A 15000-nucleotide genomic window follows, 5' to 3' on the forward strand; every position below is an offset into this window, starting at 1 on the left:
GAGAGGAGAGGAGAGGAGAGGAGGGGAGAGGAGGAGTGGAGAGGAGAGGAGAGGAGGGGAGAGGAGGAGTGGAGGGGAGAGGACAGCACAGGACAGGACAGGACCGGAGAGGAGAGGAGGGGTGGGAAGTCGAGAGGAGAGGAGAGGAGAGGATAGGACATGTTAGGAAAGAGGAGACAAGAAGAAAGAAGAGGAGAGCATAGAGGGGAAGAGGAGAGGAGACAAGAAGGAGAAAGAGAAGGAGAGGGGAGAGGAGAGGAGAGGAGAGAAGAGGAGAGGAGTGGATAGAGGGGAAGAGAAGAGGAGATGAGAGGGGAAAGAGAAGGAGGGGGAGAGGAGAGGAGAGGAGAGGAGAGAAGAGGAGAGGAGTGGATAGATGGGAAGAGAAGAGGTGATGAGAGGACACAAACAGAGGAGAGGGTGATGACACTGAGCACTGGGGATTCAATGGGTAGGTGACACGGTCCTGAGTGAAGGCCGTCGTACAGTACATTGGTTCAAACTGCATTTCGAACAATATCAATGAAGACAACTTCAGTTGCCCCCAATTACTGGCAGAACATTCAAAGAGGCAGAGCAGACAGTGGACAGCAATTTAAACAAACAACTCTGCACTGTAAAACATTGCAGCCAGTTAAGAGTAAACAAGTTGCCCTGCTGCCGTAGCCCCTTAATGCGCGCCGTACCTCCAGTGGCACGCTGTAATAGACATTGAAATGTAACTACCATAGCACTACAATACTATGACACAACATAGGCCCTTTAGCAATGCACCACGACTTGGTCATTACCATACTGGTAACAACAAATGTATAAAGCCGCGTCTTAAGGGGTTAACTCAACTTGAGAAAGCCTCGAGTTGAGTTAAGTCTCGAGTTGAGTTAACTTACAAACAGCAGGTGAACTTACTTTTTTCAAGTTTGACAGTTTTGCAATATTTTACAGTATGACAAAAATGGATGGAAATTATGATCAGCAGCCAGTGAACACTGGCGAAAGCGTGTGGTCGGAACCGATGTACGGTGGGCCAAAGCTGAAGCGCAGGACACACACTACTGTACATAGTGCATGGCTATGGGTATACTATGGCACAAAAGCATGGTACATACAGCGATTATAAGCATGACATAGACACATGGTGGGGTGACAGGGATGATCAGAGCGAACCAGGATTACAGGTCACACAAGGTCAGCTGAAGAGCAAATAAAGGTCACTTACATAAGATATGTCAGGAATGTCATTCTTGTCAACTCCAACTTGCTACAAATGTGGAAAAAGGAAAGCATTACATTTACATTGAAAAAAGAACAGACATATTATATGGCTGTTTGTGCTTTTAAATGCACAAATGTACATAGATAATGGAAATACAGGTCACAGCTGAACACTGAGAAGAGCATCACCACGGTTACCTGTGTATTTCTCAATTAACACTGTTAATGAGTTCAAGGCAGCAATGCAATGTAACTGCACTACATTCTGGCATTCAGGTGCTGTCCAGCATAAGAGAAATCACAATAAATGTATTGAATGTATCACAATGTGTATTGCATCGTGACCCCTGTATCGTGATACATATTGTATCATGGTGCGGTTGGCAATTCCAGTTCTGCCCCACTGTGGTTACCTCCGCGATCTTCATGAACTCAGAGATCTTGGTCACGCGGGTCAGGAACCTCTTGTAGATCTCCAGCGCGTCACTGCAGTCGGACTTCTTCATCTTGAAATATTTTTCTATAAGGAAAATGGTCAAAGGGTCATCACCTCACGAACACAGAACTTACTAATTACGTAATTACAGGGTATTACTGATAAATTAAGAGTATACATTCATTCACTCTTTGGACCAGCTCGTTCAGTGCAACACAGTCTCATCCCAACACGTCAATTTCTGACAGCATTTGACCAGACTGCATTTCTATTACGTCAAGGGCATACCTGCCACGTTGCATGTTGACGGGTACAGGTCTTTTCGTCGAATGGATTCTTGAGAGGGGACCATTCGAACAAAACGTTGGACCATTCGTATAAGGCAGGGGATCTTTCGTCGAGGACGTTCCGGCTACCGCAAAAGCCTACGAAAGGTCCTTAAAATTGAACGAAAGGTCCTTAAAATTGAACTAAAGATCCTTAGGTTTCAACTAAACGTCCCTTCAGCCTGCCTATATTTGAAATGTAAATCAGCTTTTTTAATGCTCATTTTAACGGGTTTTCTTCAGCCTGCCTATATTAGAAATGTAAATCAGCTTTTTTAATGCTCATTTTAAGGGTTTTGTTTATTTAAATATGTAAATCAGCTGTTAAGTTTTGTTTTTTTGTTGATTTAAACACCTAAATCTATAAATAAAATAAAACTCATTTTAACTGGTAGGGCTATGTTGTTGGTTTTTTAACGTTTACGTCGTTAATTTTTTTGACAATTTACGTTTACGCCCTTACATTTTTTGACAATTATCTAGACAATATTTGAGAAGCTTTTTTTTCACGTCGTTACATTTTTTTGACAATTTACGTTTACGCCCTTACATTTTTTGACAATTATCTAGACAATATTTGAGAAGCTTTTTTTTCACTTTTACGCCGTTACTTTACTCCCATCTGCGGGCAGAGAGGCGGGACCAAGCACAGCCTGCTCCCTTTGAATCAAAGCAGTGCGGTTTAATGTGTCTAGAAGTAGGCTATTGACCCTTGTGCTCGCTTTGAATCAGAGCAGCGCGCGTCTAGGCTACAGACTATAGTGCGGGCAGAGAGGCGGGACCAAGCACAGCCTGCTCCCTTTGAATCAAAGCAGTGCGGTTTAATGTGTCTAGAAGTAGGCTATTGACCCTTGTGCTCGCTTTGAATCAGAGCAGCGCGCGTCTAGGCTACAGACTATAGTGCATCTAGAAGTAGGCTATTGACCATTGAGCACATTGTCATGCAGCAAGTTTTCTGACTTTCCGGTAACTTTTTAGATGCGAAGCACCAGCAACAAGATAAAGCTGTCTACCGACACTTTGATGTTTCTGATTCTGAATGATAAACAAATAGTTCGCGCATGAGCCAGAAAACAATATAGGTCCTAACAGTGTTGAAAACATTACAGAACCCATGTACCTGTGTTAAGCCCATGGATACAGGAGAGAGAGAGAGAGAGAGAGAGAGAGAGAGAGAGAGAGAGAGAGAGAGAGAGAGAGAGAGAGAGAGAGAGAGAGAGAGAGAGAGGTTAAATCGCTACCTTAACACTGCACAGGAGCGCGTTCTCTCTCCGCCGCGTAAAGGTCTTTGCATGAACAAATGAAATGGTAATTGAATAATAGTTTGCCAGTATTGCAGGGTGTATTAAACCCAGTGTATGTTGGGGTGCAAGGGAGAGCAAGGAAGAGAGCAGCATCTGTGATTAACCGCTTCGAAATGTGTGCGTAAAACCTGCTATTAACCAGTGGGTTTTGTGAAGCTTGGAAGTGTACCGCATTAAAAAAAAGCTTTGTTTGATTTCGTGTTTGTATTTTACTTTGACGTTGCCTATAGTCCTCAGTTTATGGGTATTTTCAGTTGACCCCCTACACGTTTTCTTTCTGTCATGTAGGGTATTGTAAATAATTCGACCGTATTTTTTTTTATCATTTTGATTTCAGACTTAATTTAGCCCTTCAATCACCCCTCTCCAATTGCAAATTTTACCCTGATAGAAGAGCATTCGCTACCCTGCACGCACTCGTTAAGCATTTATTGTCTGACTGATTTTGGCTGCTGCGAATAAGGTAGGTCTATCTTATAAAAAAGGATCTGTCACCGTTTTGGCTGAAGGTTGACACCACGAACCAGATGACAATTGCAGTCTTGCCGCGGGTCTTGAACAGTGCGCTCTCTTTCCGATTCAGATTGCTTCTTCTGAGAAGGCAATTGGCTACCGCAGGAGAGGGGAAAGGTAGCAATATTATCCACAAGCTTGTTGGATAAATTGTGTTTAGCCTATCGCAGATGAGGTTCTGGAATATTTTGTAGTGCATGGGACATTGACAAGGAAAGGTAGCTATGATATCCTCGTGAATAGGTCTTCGACTTTTCAAAATGCCTCCTCTCAACATTCAACATGTAAATGGGTTATTCTGTAGTCCAACGCTATCCTGGCAGGAGAATCATTCGTTACAAATACTGCATACACACTCAGCAATTGTGTCTGTTGGTTTTTGTCCTCCAGGTCTTCATAAAATCATCTACCACCGCTGTGATAATTTGACTACACACCGCTGAACAGTTAACAGTTTTTTAGGCTACTGTATTGACAATTGCAGTCATGCCGCTTGTCTTGAACTGTCTCTTCCCGTTCCATATCGTGACAGCCAGATGAGAAGCGCAAAGGTGGGGGCTATCCGCGATCGCAGAGGAAAGGTGTCAATATCCACAACCTCACTGAATAAATAGCCTAACCCTTGAACTGTGGAGCAATTGCATATTGTTTAGGTTCTTGAATACTTGGAATTAGCATGGAATTAATTTTCCATTAATAAGGAAACGTGTAAGATTTATCCTCAATCCTCCCCGATAATGTTTTTGTCATAGGTCTAAATTAGACTAATGTTAATGCCCTCCCCAACACATATCCCAGTACAATATGCGACACACGCTTGGCACAATGATAGGCCTACTAAATGAGTTCAATGTTCTTGCAACACTTTTCCCAAGTAAAGTCAGTTTTCATTTCGAGATTCCAGAGCAAATCAGCTGGTACTGCGCTGCTCGCTTACTGGTCAATAAACGTTGAACTGAACCGTGTTGTGTGCGTGTGTGGCTATGTGTGTACCATCGTATGTCCATGATCGTCCGTGCTCTTATCATGCAAATGACATGTCATGCAGGCAAGGGCGTCCGTTTGATTTCAAAAGTGCTGGCCCGGACAATTACCATAAACCCGAGTAAGGTTTGAAAAGTGCTGGGTACAAGATAAGGCTTCTTCCGATTTGAGGTTTCATGATAAATAGCCTAATACGCATTGGCGTATTGACGCATAATGTGGCCATATTAAAAATTAAAAGCCATCTGCGTTGTCTTGTTTATTTCTGATATCCTGCGCTGAAGTCATCTTTATCATACATATTATTAATGCAACGGTAACTGATTGGTTAACCCATCATAACAACATGTAGCCTTGCATAATGGTGCACGTCAATTTGTTGTCATAACTTCGCTCGGTCCCTTTTGATTTCCTCAAGCAATTCATCCCTTTTGTCATTGTCCCTGTTTTACTGTTAGTCTTATGGACCTAGGGCGTATCGATCACCATTATTTGCCTGAAACCTGCAAACTAAACACTGCATGCGCGCAGCCACACAGAGCATTCTCTGTGTCAAAGGAACCCTTTCTCCGCGCCTGTGCGGCATTCTCCTTATCGCTCCTAGAATGGCAATACATGTTGGTAGACTTTATTTTGCATAATTCACGATTATCTGGATATATTTGGCTAGGTTACTCAGCAAAGCACATCATTAACGTTAGTGAGGTAACTTTTGGCGTGCTGATACAAACACCAACGACGACGCAGGCCCTATACCCCAAGCATAGGCTACTGAAAAGGTCCATAGCCATCAACGCCCTTTGATAGGCTCTGCCTGTATCAGGATCGATAGGCTATGATGATGGTCAGGGCGCACATCAGTGTTTGGGTTGTCTATGCTTTTTTCTGGAATACTGTCGCCGATTAGATAGAAATGATCCTGTTATGAACCCGAGTTTAGTTGATATCGCGCGGTGAACGAGGCAGCCGGCAAACAGTTTGAAGCGCAATGTGGCTGTAACAAGTTAGAAAGTAGCCAAACCATGTTGCTTGTTAACCTGTTTCAATTATGAGCGTTCCACGTACTATCTTTCTTTGCGCACGCTATAAACTATGGTTAACTATGTATGCTTTATAATGTTGGTAAAGGCGGGATAAGCGGGATAATGTAGGCCTATTTTCCACACGTGACTACGGAAAATACATTTCCCTTCAGAGATAACAGCACTCCGCCTTCGGCGTCGGGGGTGTTATTCGCCCCCGTAGGGAAACATTTTCTTATAGTCATGTGTGGACAATACATTATCCTTAGGCCTACCTTTAAATTGATGTTGTACATTTTAAAACATTTCGTTGATATTGTAGTGGGGCAAACGACTGTAGTTATGAGATGGGCGCCAGCCAGGCAGCAAGACTGCCGTTACCTTTCCAAAAATGAATAAAAATCAGTGACCAACACATTAGAAATAATTCATATCAACACAACGAATATGTTTTCTTATGTTTAGTAGTGCACTTTTGAAAAACCCTCTCAATTTGGAACAGCTCACATCAATGTCTAGCTTTAGCGATTCTTGCGAATGGTGATCTTCTCGGCGCACACTTCATGGTTCCCTCTCTCTTGCTCTCTCGGCTTGTTGCTTCCTGACAGTCTCGCCCGCCATTTGAAATTAACTCCATTTTATAGGGCTGCACGTGTAGTTACAGGGGGTAACGCTGTTATCTCACTCGGAGGAGCAGAGGCAGTCCGTTACAATATAGTATATATAAAATAGGCTATAAAATAGGCCTAATGATAAAAAAGCAGCCTGAACTAAAATGAATAATTAATTAAAAAAAAAAAAATAGAGACGCACACACTTTCTATATGGTTCGATTTTTGTTTTCATTGCATTGTGGTGGTAGGCACACAAGTTTGATAAAATATAAAAATAATAGGCTAATAAAATAGGCAGACTAAACTAAACATCTGCCCAGTTACACGAAAGGTCTGCATGGATTGAACGTAACGTCCTTAGGTCTTCTACGAAAAATCCTCAGGTACTGCACGAAACGCCCCATGCCTTCTACGAATGGTCCAACGTTTTGTTCGAATGGTCCCCTCTCAACAATTCATTAGACGAGTCGTCTCGAATTCCATGTTGACTAGGTGGCCTAAACCTAGACCTCTCCCTAACCCTAACCATCAGTGAAGTTATGCTGCCACAAGGGGGCACACATCACATTTGGACTCCAAGACGTCCAAAATTGCAATCTGGTCAAAGGTAGACAGAAATGGACAAGTTGGGATGAGACACTGTTGTTCAGTGAGCTGGGTATGTCAACACATGGCAGGACTTACTAAACCCACCACTGCATGCACTGTATATACAATATTTTATTTATCAAGATTTAAAGGTGCACTGTGTAGGATTGTGACCAGAGTAGGTATTGCTATGCTAACTATGCTACTCATTGAAACTGTGCTGCCTATTGTCAAATTTGATCTTTTCATGAATATTTACTAGAGATGTACAGGATCCAAGATCCGGTTCCGGATTCGGCAGGATAATAGGGGTTTTTCAGACTATCCGGATCCGGTTCCAGGATCCAGGATCCGGTAGCCGAGGCTTTTAAGTCAAAATAGTTTGAGCCAACGTGATAAAAAGGGCCCACGTGTGTGAGTAGGCTATGTGTTTCAACCCTTTTGTAGGATCCGGTATCCGGTTCCGGATCCGGCAGGATCTTAAGCAGTGGATCCGGTATCCGGCAGGATCCTAAAAATCAGGATCCGGTGCATCTCTAATATTTACTAAATAATAAACTAATATTTACAAGTATGACCAAAGAACAGTAAGTTTTGCTGCTAAAAATGTAGATTTCTGGAAATTCTAAATGGCGAACATGGAGAAAATCCAACCTTTTCAAGTATGAAAAGTGCTATTTTCCCAGTCATAGTGAATACTTTGAATTTTATGGTGGTGATAAGTATGTGAATGGGCAGCATGGATTCTGGAAAGAAACAGCTGAAAATATTACACAGTGCACATTTAAGACTTGGTAATGCTTTTTCACTGATGTGTGGGTGGTACAGAAAAGGTAATATGTAGTGCGTCAGCCTCTCCTTACTAACCTAATAGATTGATGATGCCGTCGTTGTAGGAGGCGAACAGCTTGATCAGGTCTTTGAACAGCAGCATGAAGCACATATTGATTATTCCATTGTTCAGATCTTTGGGGTGGACCTGGGAAAGGACACAGAGGCAGAGACACGCGGAGTGATGGACGATGGAAATAAACAAGAGAGACAGAAAGAGAGATGGGAGGGGAAGGGTCGGCGGACGTACAGAAGTAGAGGAAGAAACATGAAAAGCTTGCAAAGATGGATGTAGCTGGATGACAAAGGTAACATTTTCAGAACGACCCGAAATCTGTCTTTTGAGTGGAATGGCCAACGTCCAACTACAACGATGAACCGCCTGACTCGCACTGCACATTCACTGTCCTTTGTATACTGTAGATTAAGGGACAAACTAGAGAGAGAGAGAGAAAGAGAGAGAGAGAGAGAGAGAGAGAGAGAGAGAGAGAGAGAGAGAGAGAGAGAGAGAGCACTCTTTCACGTGATTCCCAAACAATTGGCGCCTTCTTGGCAGCCTACAGAGCTGGTGTTTGGATGTGGGAATGTGTATGCATATTTGAAAGCACTGTATAGTTGTGATATTGTGCTATATAAATACATTTTGATGCATTGAGACTACCCATGGGGATCAGGGTTCGAATTCGGACCGGATCATTTCCATCTCCTGCCCGATTGCTCTCCTTCACTCCCTTATTGTTCATTCTATACATCAGGGTTATTCAATTAAATGTCACTGAGGGCCAGCTTTTCAAATTCCTATCACTAAAGGGGCCCGAACATAGAATACGCATGCATGCAAGGTGAGGGTGCGAAACAAGCTGATAGCTTTCTAGGCAGAACAGATTCTGTATACGCTTCTCTATTTCTTGGTAGCCTTGTTATGGTCTATTATGACTACTTTTTATCACACTCTCATGTGAATGCATAGGAGAAATATCCCTAACCTGAAGTGTTAGTGGTCGCAAATTATGCAAGGACACTGATAGCTAACATGTTTTCATTTTGTCAAAAAAGGGAGTCCAAGGCACTCTTCTTGTGGAAAATATTAAAAAGCCTTTATTGAAGCATAAACTATTAAGTTTACAAACATGCGAGCAGAGACTTGGTCTCTTTTCCACAAGAAGAGTGCCTTGGACTCCCTTTTTTGACAAGATATTGTTTTTCCCCAACACCAAAGAGCACCTTCAAGATTTTTTCTCAACAATTCCCTGAGCACTTCGGATTTTCTCTTCACTTGATGTTTTCATTTTGTTCTGGCCTCGTGGGGGCCCAGAGCCTTGCCGCCCAAGGGCCGCATCTGGCCCCAGGGCCGTCATTTGAATAGCCCTGCTATTGTCCTATGCCCACCCTATATTACATTACTCTATACTGTCAAGGCAAAAGCCCCAAATGTATTTGAAGAGCTCTTTTCCAAAATTAGATATATCCATTTTATAGAATGTTAGGAAATTGACATTTTTGTATTGGGAATTCCATTTAATTGCAAGTTGAGGTTTAAAAAGTATGTTCACAAAACATTTGAATGGCACGAATTCACACATAGATGATAAGACTTCTTAACACTGAATTCCAATAGTAACATGCAAAAAGTCAAAAATGGTGGATATACTGTTACGTTTTGGAAAAGAGCTCTTCATTTGTATAAATGGCAACTCTCTCCACTCACGTCAAACTCCAGCAGAGTGTCCACCTGGGTCTGCAGCGCTGGCATGGCCTTCAGCAGCTTATCAGGAGTCATGGTCCTCATCACACCCTCAGCGCTGACACAACAGACCAATCACAGTTACTCATCGACCCATCACTGGTGAATTTCACAACCACGATGATCCATCACATTGTGACACTGTACTGTACCTGTGGACTTTTAACCATTGGCATAATTTCCATAATTAATCCATTAGCAACATTTCTTAACTTGAACATTGTTCAACTAAGAGGTGTAACGCGCTCAACTCAAACAAAATTAAAAGCAACTGGGTGCTTATTCCTCAAGAATTATACAAAATAAAGAGAACAGGACAGCACTCCATGTTGTGTATTTTATTGCCCGTCAAAGAGCAATAAAATACAAAACGTAGAGTGCTGTACTGTTCTCTTTATTTTGCCAACTTGAACATTAGCAATGGATGGTAGTGGGTAGGTAGACTGGAATTTAATAAAATAGTTAGACACGGTCTCTGTCTTCTCTTTCTTTTTTTACTGCTGAAAATTTCAGCAATGAAAGTTTATCTTATCTTATCTTATTATCTTATCTTATCTCTGAAATGTGTTGCTGTAATCGGCTAGACACAAAAGTGTAAATGTGGTTCCTAGTCTGAGCAGCAGAAATGAGTGTGTGTGTGTGTGCATGTGCACTGTGTACTGCATACCCCTTCTTGACTCTGGTGAAGTCGAAGGCCATCTGGCGATATGCGTAGGCCTTCTCGTTCAGGTAGCGGGCGTACCGCCTGATAAACGTGGACATGTCATAACCTGCAGAGATTGGAACATTTGAAAATGGTTTGTTGGGAGGGAGTGTACATATTAATGAACATTTGTGTTTCAAAATACATGCATTTCAGCAAATACAAATACATGTTTACAAATACAAATACATGTTAACATATGCCAGAATTGGCCCAATCACATGTATGAGAGCTATTTGAAATACACAGGACAACAACAAAAATGACAACAAAAACAACACCACCATCATCATCATCAAGTACTTTCCTTAAGGTGATTTATTATAGATTTATTGTAGATGTATTGTATAACTATTACTTTCCATACACAGAGCCTCTTTACAGTAGCAAGAATGTTATAGGCAAAAAACTGTCTGAAAAATGTTTCAGTGAGTCATTTGTATTATATAGAGTCCAGACTGAGGGCGGTGTGTCTGCGGGCAAAGGGCCACTGATCGAGAAGAGGAAATAAAATGGCCCTCAGTGGAGCGTAAGGAAGTGTGTGTGTGTGTGTGTGTGTGTGTGTGTGTGTGTGTGTGTGTGTGTGTGTGTGTGTGTGTGTGTGTGTGTGTGTGTGTTTGTGCGTGTGTGTGTGTGTGCGCGCGCGTGCGTGCGTGCGTGCACGTGCATGTGCGTGCACGTGCATGCTAGCATGCATGTAATGCATGCGTGGGTGACTATCTGAGTGCACGTGTGCAAGTGCATGTGCATGTGCATGTGCATATGTGTGTGCGCGCATGCATGCGTGCATGTCTGTGTGTGTGTGTGTGTGTGTGTGTGTGTGTGTGTGTGTGTGTGTGTGTGTGTGTGTGTGTGTGTATATGTGTGTGTGTGTGTGTGTGTGTGTGTGTGTGTGTGTGTGTGTGTGTGTGTGTGTATGTGTGTGTGTGTGTGTGTGTGAGTGAGTCCTCTAAGGCTCCTCTAAGGCACCTGATCACTGTGCACCACACTACTGCCTCTCTGGAGATGGTTATTGAGTTAGTGAACTACCAGAGGGCCCTTTGCAGAGACACACATTAATAGATGCAGTGTTCCATCAAATGCACTCTCCAGAAGATGTGACAAAGACTCAGTGTTGAATTAGCCCTGAATTTTGTACTGCACGAACTCTAGAAGATGTGACATAGACTCAGTGTTGAATTCATTTTGAACTGCGTGTGCTGCATCCCACAGCTCAGTAGGTCACGCAACTGCATGCATGCAATGTACTATATACTGCAACTGCATGCATGCAACGTATATTACACACCAGATGGGATGCCAAAATGCACAGCAATAATGTGCCAGTTTTCAGATGTTTCCTTTCTATTTAAACGGGAACCAGAGCTATCAAGCATAGATCTTTAGAAGCAGCAGCTGTGCATTAAGCCTACTTTATTATATGGTGTGACGTCATCGGTCGAATGCTCCATTCATTTCAACGGGGCTCCCCAACGTTCGCACGTCTGTTATTTTTCGATAACGGACGGGTTGGTCTATAACAGACCGCTGTCAATGGCAACAAGACTTTTCACTGCTAAAGCGACTTTTCAACAAGACTCTAATCAGCTGTGATAGACAACACCTGTTGTCCTGGCTGCCTAGCGGTGTTCCACAACGGCACTGTTTTGTTTTGCGCAGCAACAATCTTAACATTAAATAGGCCTAAAGAAATGTCCCCGCCATGTGTGAATCATTTAAGTATATCCATATAATAAGCGGGTTAACTTTCGGCGAGTCGGTCGCTTTGTGGAATAGCAGCACTTCAGAGAGAACAAGACCCCTCCGCTCCGCGTCGGGGTCTAAAGATTCTCTCTGTCGTGCTGCTATTCCACGGTAGCGACCTTCTCGCCGAACGTTAACCCTTACATAGCGTCAGAGTCAGACTGCCAGCAAAAGCAACTACAGCTGCAAAATAGGCCAATTTTTTTTGTATCCAAAATGGTAATTTTGTGAAAACCAAAATGAAGCAACAGAAAAAGAAACATACATGAAATGCAATGCATTTGAAACTATTTTTTGCACTATTTCGATTATTGCTACTACAAATAATAGATGCGTCTAGCCAGCCTACCATTGTAATTCTATACACAATCGACACATTCTCCTTCATCGTGTTAAGACACAGACGACCGCTGTTACAAGTCTGTTGTTGAATGGCCAAATGGCAGTGACCAAATCGTAATGAATTACTGTCCCATTTTTGGAACTAAGCACATATTACATAACATGCAGTAGTAGTGTCATAGTAGTGTAGTACTATACTGTTTTTTTGTGGGGGGGTTTCAAAAAATGCGGGGGAAAAAAAGTATGTTAAAAAAATAGTCAGGCATTCCGTTGTCAGAATGAGGCCACTGCCAATCTAGTGGGACTGGAGAATACAAGCTTTGGTTGGTTGTTTCAAGTCTAGCTACAGGGGTAGCAGATGGGTAGAGTGCTCTGGCCTTGAGCAAGGCATTGAAACATAAAATGCTCAAGAAGAACTGTCCCTGTACCAAACACTGTACATAAAATACACATTTTTAAAGTCAATCTGAATTAAATTGTGTGAATTATAGGGTTGTGTTCATTTCAAGATCTCCTACTATGGCAGCCATTGTTATCTTCAAAGTAATATAACATAATGTATATAGACATACTCTACCTAAAATGGAGCCAGATCTGATTATCATAAAAAAGAAATGTGTGACGCCTGTTGCATTTGAATGAGGAATGAGCCGCATTGTGAGCGCACGACCGCACGCGCACGCGCACGCACACGCACACGCGCACGCGCACGCGCACGCGCACGCACACACAGGATACGAGGTGCTTGGCAGCTTATTTGCTTTGAGTGACACTGCAAAACGTTTCCTTGTGCGAGGGCATTTCATTTCATTGCAGAGGTGAAGTGTAAGCACACACACACACACACACACACACACACACACAAGCACACTCACATACACACAAGCACACACACACACACACACACACACACACACACACACACACACACACACACACACACACACACACACACACACACACACACACACACACACACACACACACACACACGCACACACACACACACACACACACACATACACGTAAGCATATGACTCACCACTGGTGCCAGTCTTGTCGATGAAGTTGCTGAGGTTGAACAGAGAAGTCCTGGAGGCAAGATACTGGATAAACCTCTGCAGGAGAGAAAACACACACACACACACACACACACACATTGCACTCATTTAGTTACTCTCTCTGTGTATGTGTGTGTGTGTGTGTGTGTGCATGTGTGTGTGTGTTTTTGTTAGAGGGTGAAAGATAATGAAAGCGACAGCTTAAGGAGGGGAAGAGAAGACCTTAAAAAGACAATAAACACAACACAACACCACACCACACCACACCACACCACAACACAACACAACACAACACGACACAACCTAAAAAAAAAAACAATTATTTTGCCTCGGCTCTTATATCACAGATGAGTTCCCCACTTACTGAAGCCCATCTATGGTATTTTACCGCAGACTGAATCCTCTCTGGATTAGGGAGCTGCTGGCTCTGAACCCGGTGAACCTCATGGTTTGGCCACGGATGGCTCACATGCCAGAGGTGAGAGAGAGACATGCACACAAAGCCCCCCTGAGGTTTAGGCTGATGTAATCTTACACACAGCTCTGTGACTTGATACATCTTGAGGTAAGCCGCCACCGTTTAAACACAGCAAGTCAGAAGAACAAGGTCTTTCATGACATTGATGGGTGGACATCTATGAGAAAAAAAAAACATTACAGACCGGGCCGGTCGGGCCATTAGGGCTATTGTCTGGGGCGGCACCCCAAGGGGGTGTGGGTGGGGCTGCAACATCGCAAAACTTTGCTGCTGATGATATCGCTAAAATAGCCAATTAATGATATTAAATTTGATGAAATTTCCACTCTACTACCACACTACAGCAATAATAACATGGCATTTGCATTTTGATCAGCAGTCATAAGCCATTTTTTGCGGGATGCCAGAGCAGGTTTTTTCTGGGGTGCCAGTCACTGTAGGATTGGCACCGATTACTCCTCCCACCCAAACACAGAATCTGCCTCACATATCGGCATCCATGTGCCATTACATTTGTAGTCAAACAGCTAGGAGGACAGTCAGATTTTTTGTTCGTTTCCATGGCCATTATGCACTTAAAAAACATGGGTAGAGTGCTGGGACTGGAAGCTGCTGCTCGCGGATAGATCGCAAACGCTGACTGTGCAGCGTGAACAACTTAACAGCCCGCGAACCTCTCGGACTCTCGATGCTCCCGGACGGGTCAACGGAATGCTAATGTCTTGATGGACATGTACCATGATGGTTAATCAGGGACAGATCACTGATTCCTCCCAGTCTACCAAATTCTTGATCTAAGATTATCAGAGTCATATTCATGTACCATATGAAACATCCCATTGGAAAGGCAGGTTACACTAGCCCAGGTGTCACCAACGTGGTGCCCGTGGGCATGAGGTAGTCCTCCAGGAGCTTCTGAGGTGCCCAAGAATGTTAATTAACAGTGACGACTACCGGATTTTAGTCACAGTTAACGTTTTTCTTAATTAAAATATGACATTATTTATTCTTTATAACCTATAAGCAAATTATCTTTCAATAAAAGTGTGATGTGAGAATGATGCCAAGACATCAGAATTTGAATAAAAATAGCCCT

The 15000-nt window shown here is 42.9% G+C and overlaps 1 protein-coding gene across 1 annotated transcript in view; it reads right to left on the reverse strand.

Annotated features, from left to right (window-relative positions):
- snap91b (synaptosome associated protein 91b) overlaps positions 1-15000 on the reverse strand; it is an 85996-nt gene that overhangs the window by 47177 nt on the left and 23819 nt on the right. Inside the window, exons 4-9 of the mRNA XM_063223625.1 lie at positions 13408-13483; positions 10245-10347; positions 9542-9635; positions 7870-7981; positions 1629-1735; positions 1220-1261 (exon numbers count right to left, since the gene is read on the reverse strand). Of these exons, the coding sequence (XP_063079695.1) occupies positions 1220-1261; positions 1629-1735; positions 7870-7981; positions 9542-9635; positions 10245-10347; positions 13408-13483 (534 nt within the window). The remainder of the gene's footprint in view (positions 1-1219; positions 1262-1628; positions 1736-7869; positions 7982-9541; positions 9636-10244; positions 10348-13407; positions 13484-15000) is intronic.

Source organism: Engraulis encrasicolus, chromosome 18 (genome assembly GCF_034702125.1).
Source record: "Engraulis encrasicolus isolate BLACKSEA-1 chromosome 18, IST_EnEncr_1.0, whole genome shotgun sequence".
NCBI lineage: Eukaryota > Metazoa > Chordata > Actinopteri > Clupeiformes > Engraulidae > Engraulis > Engraulis encrasicolus.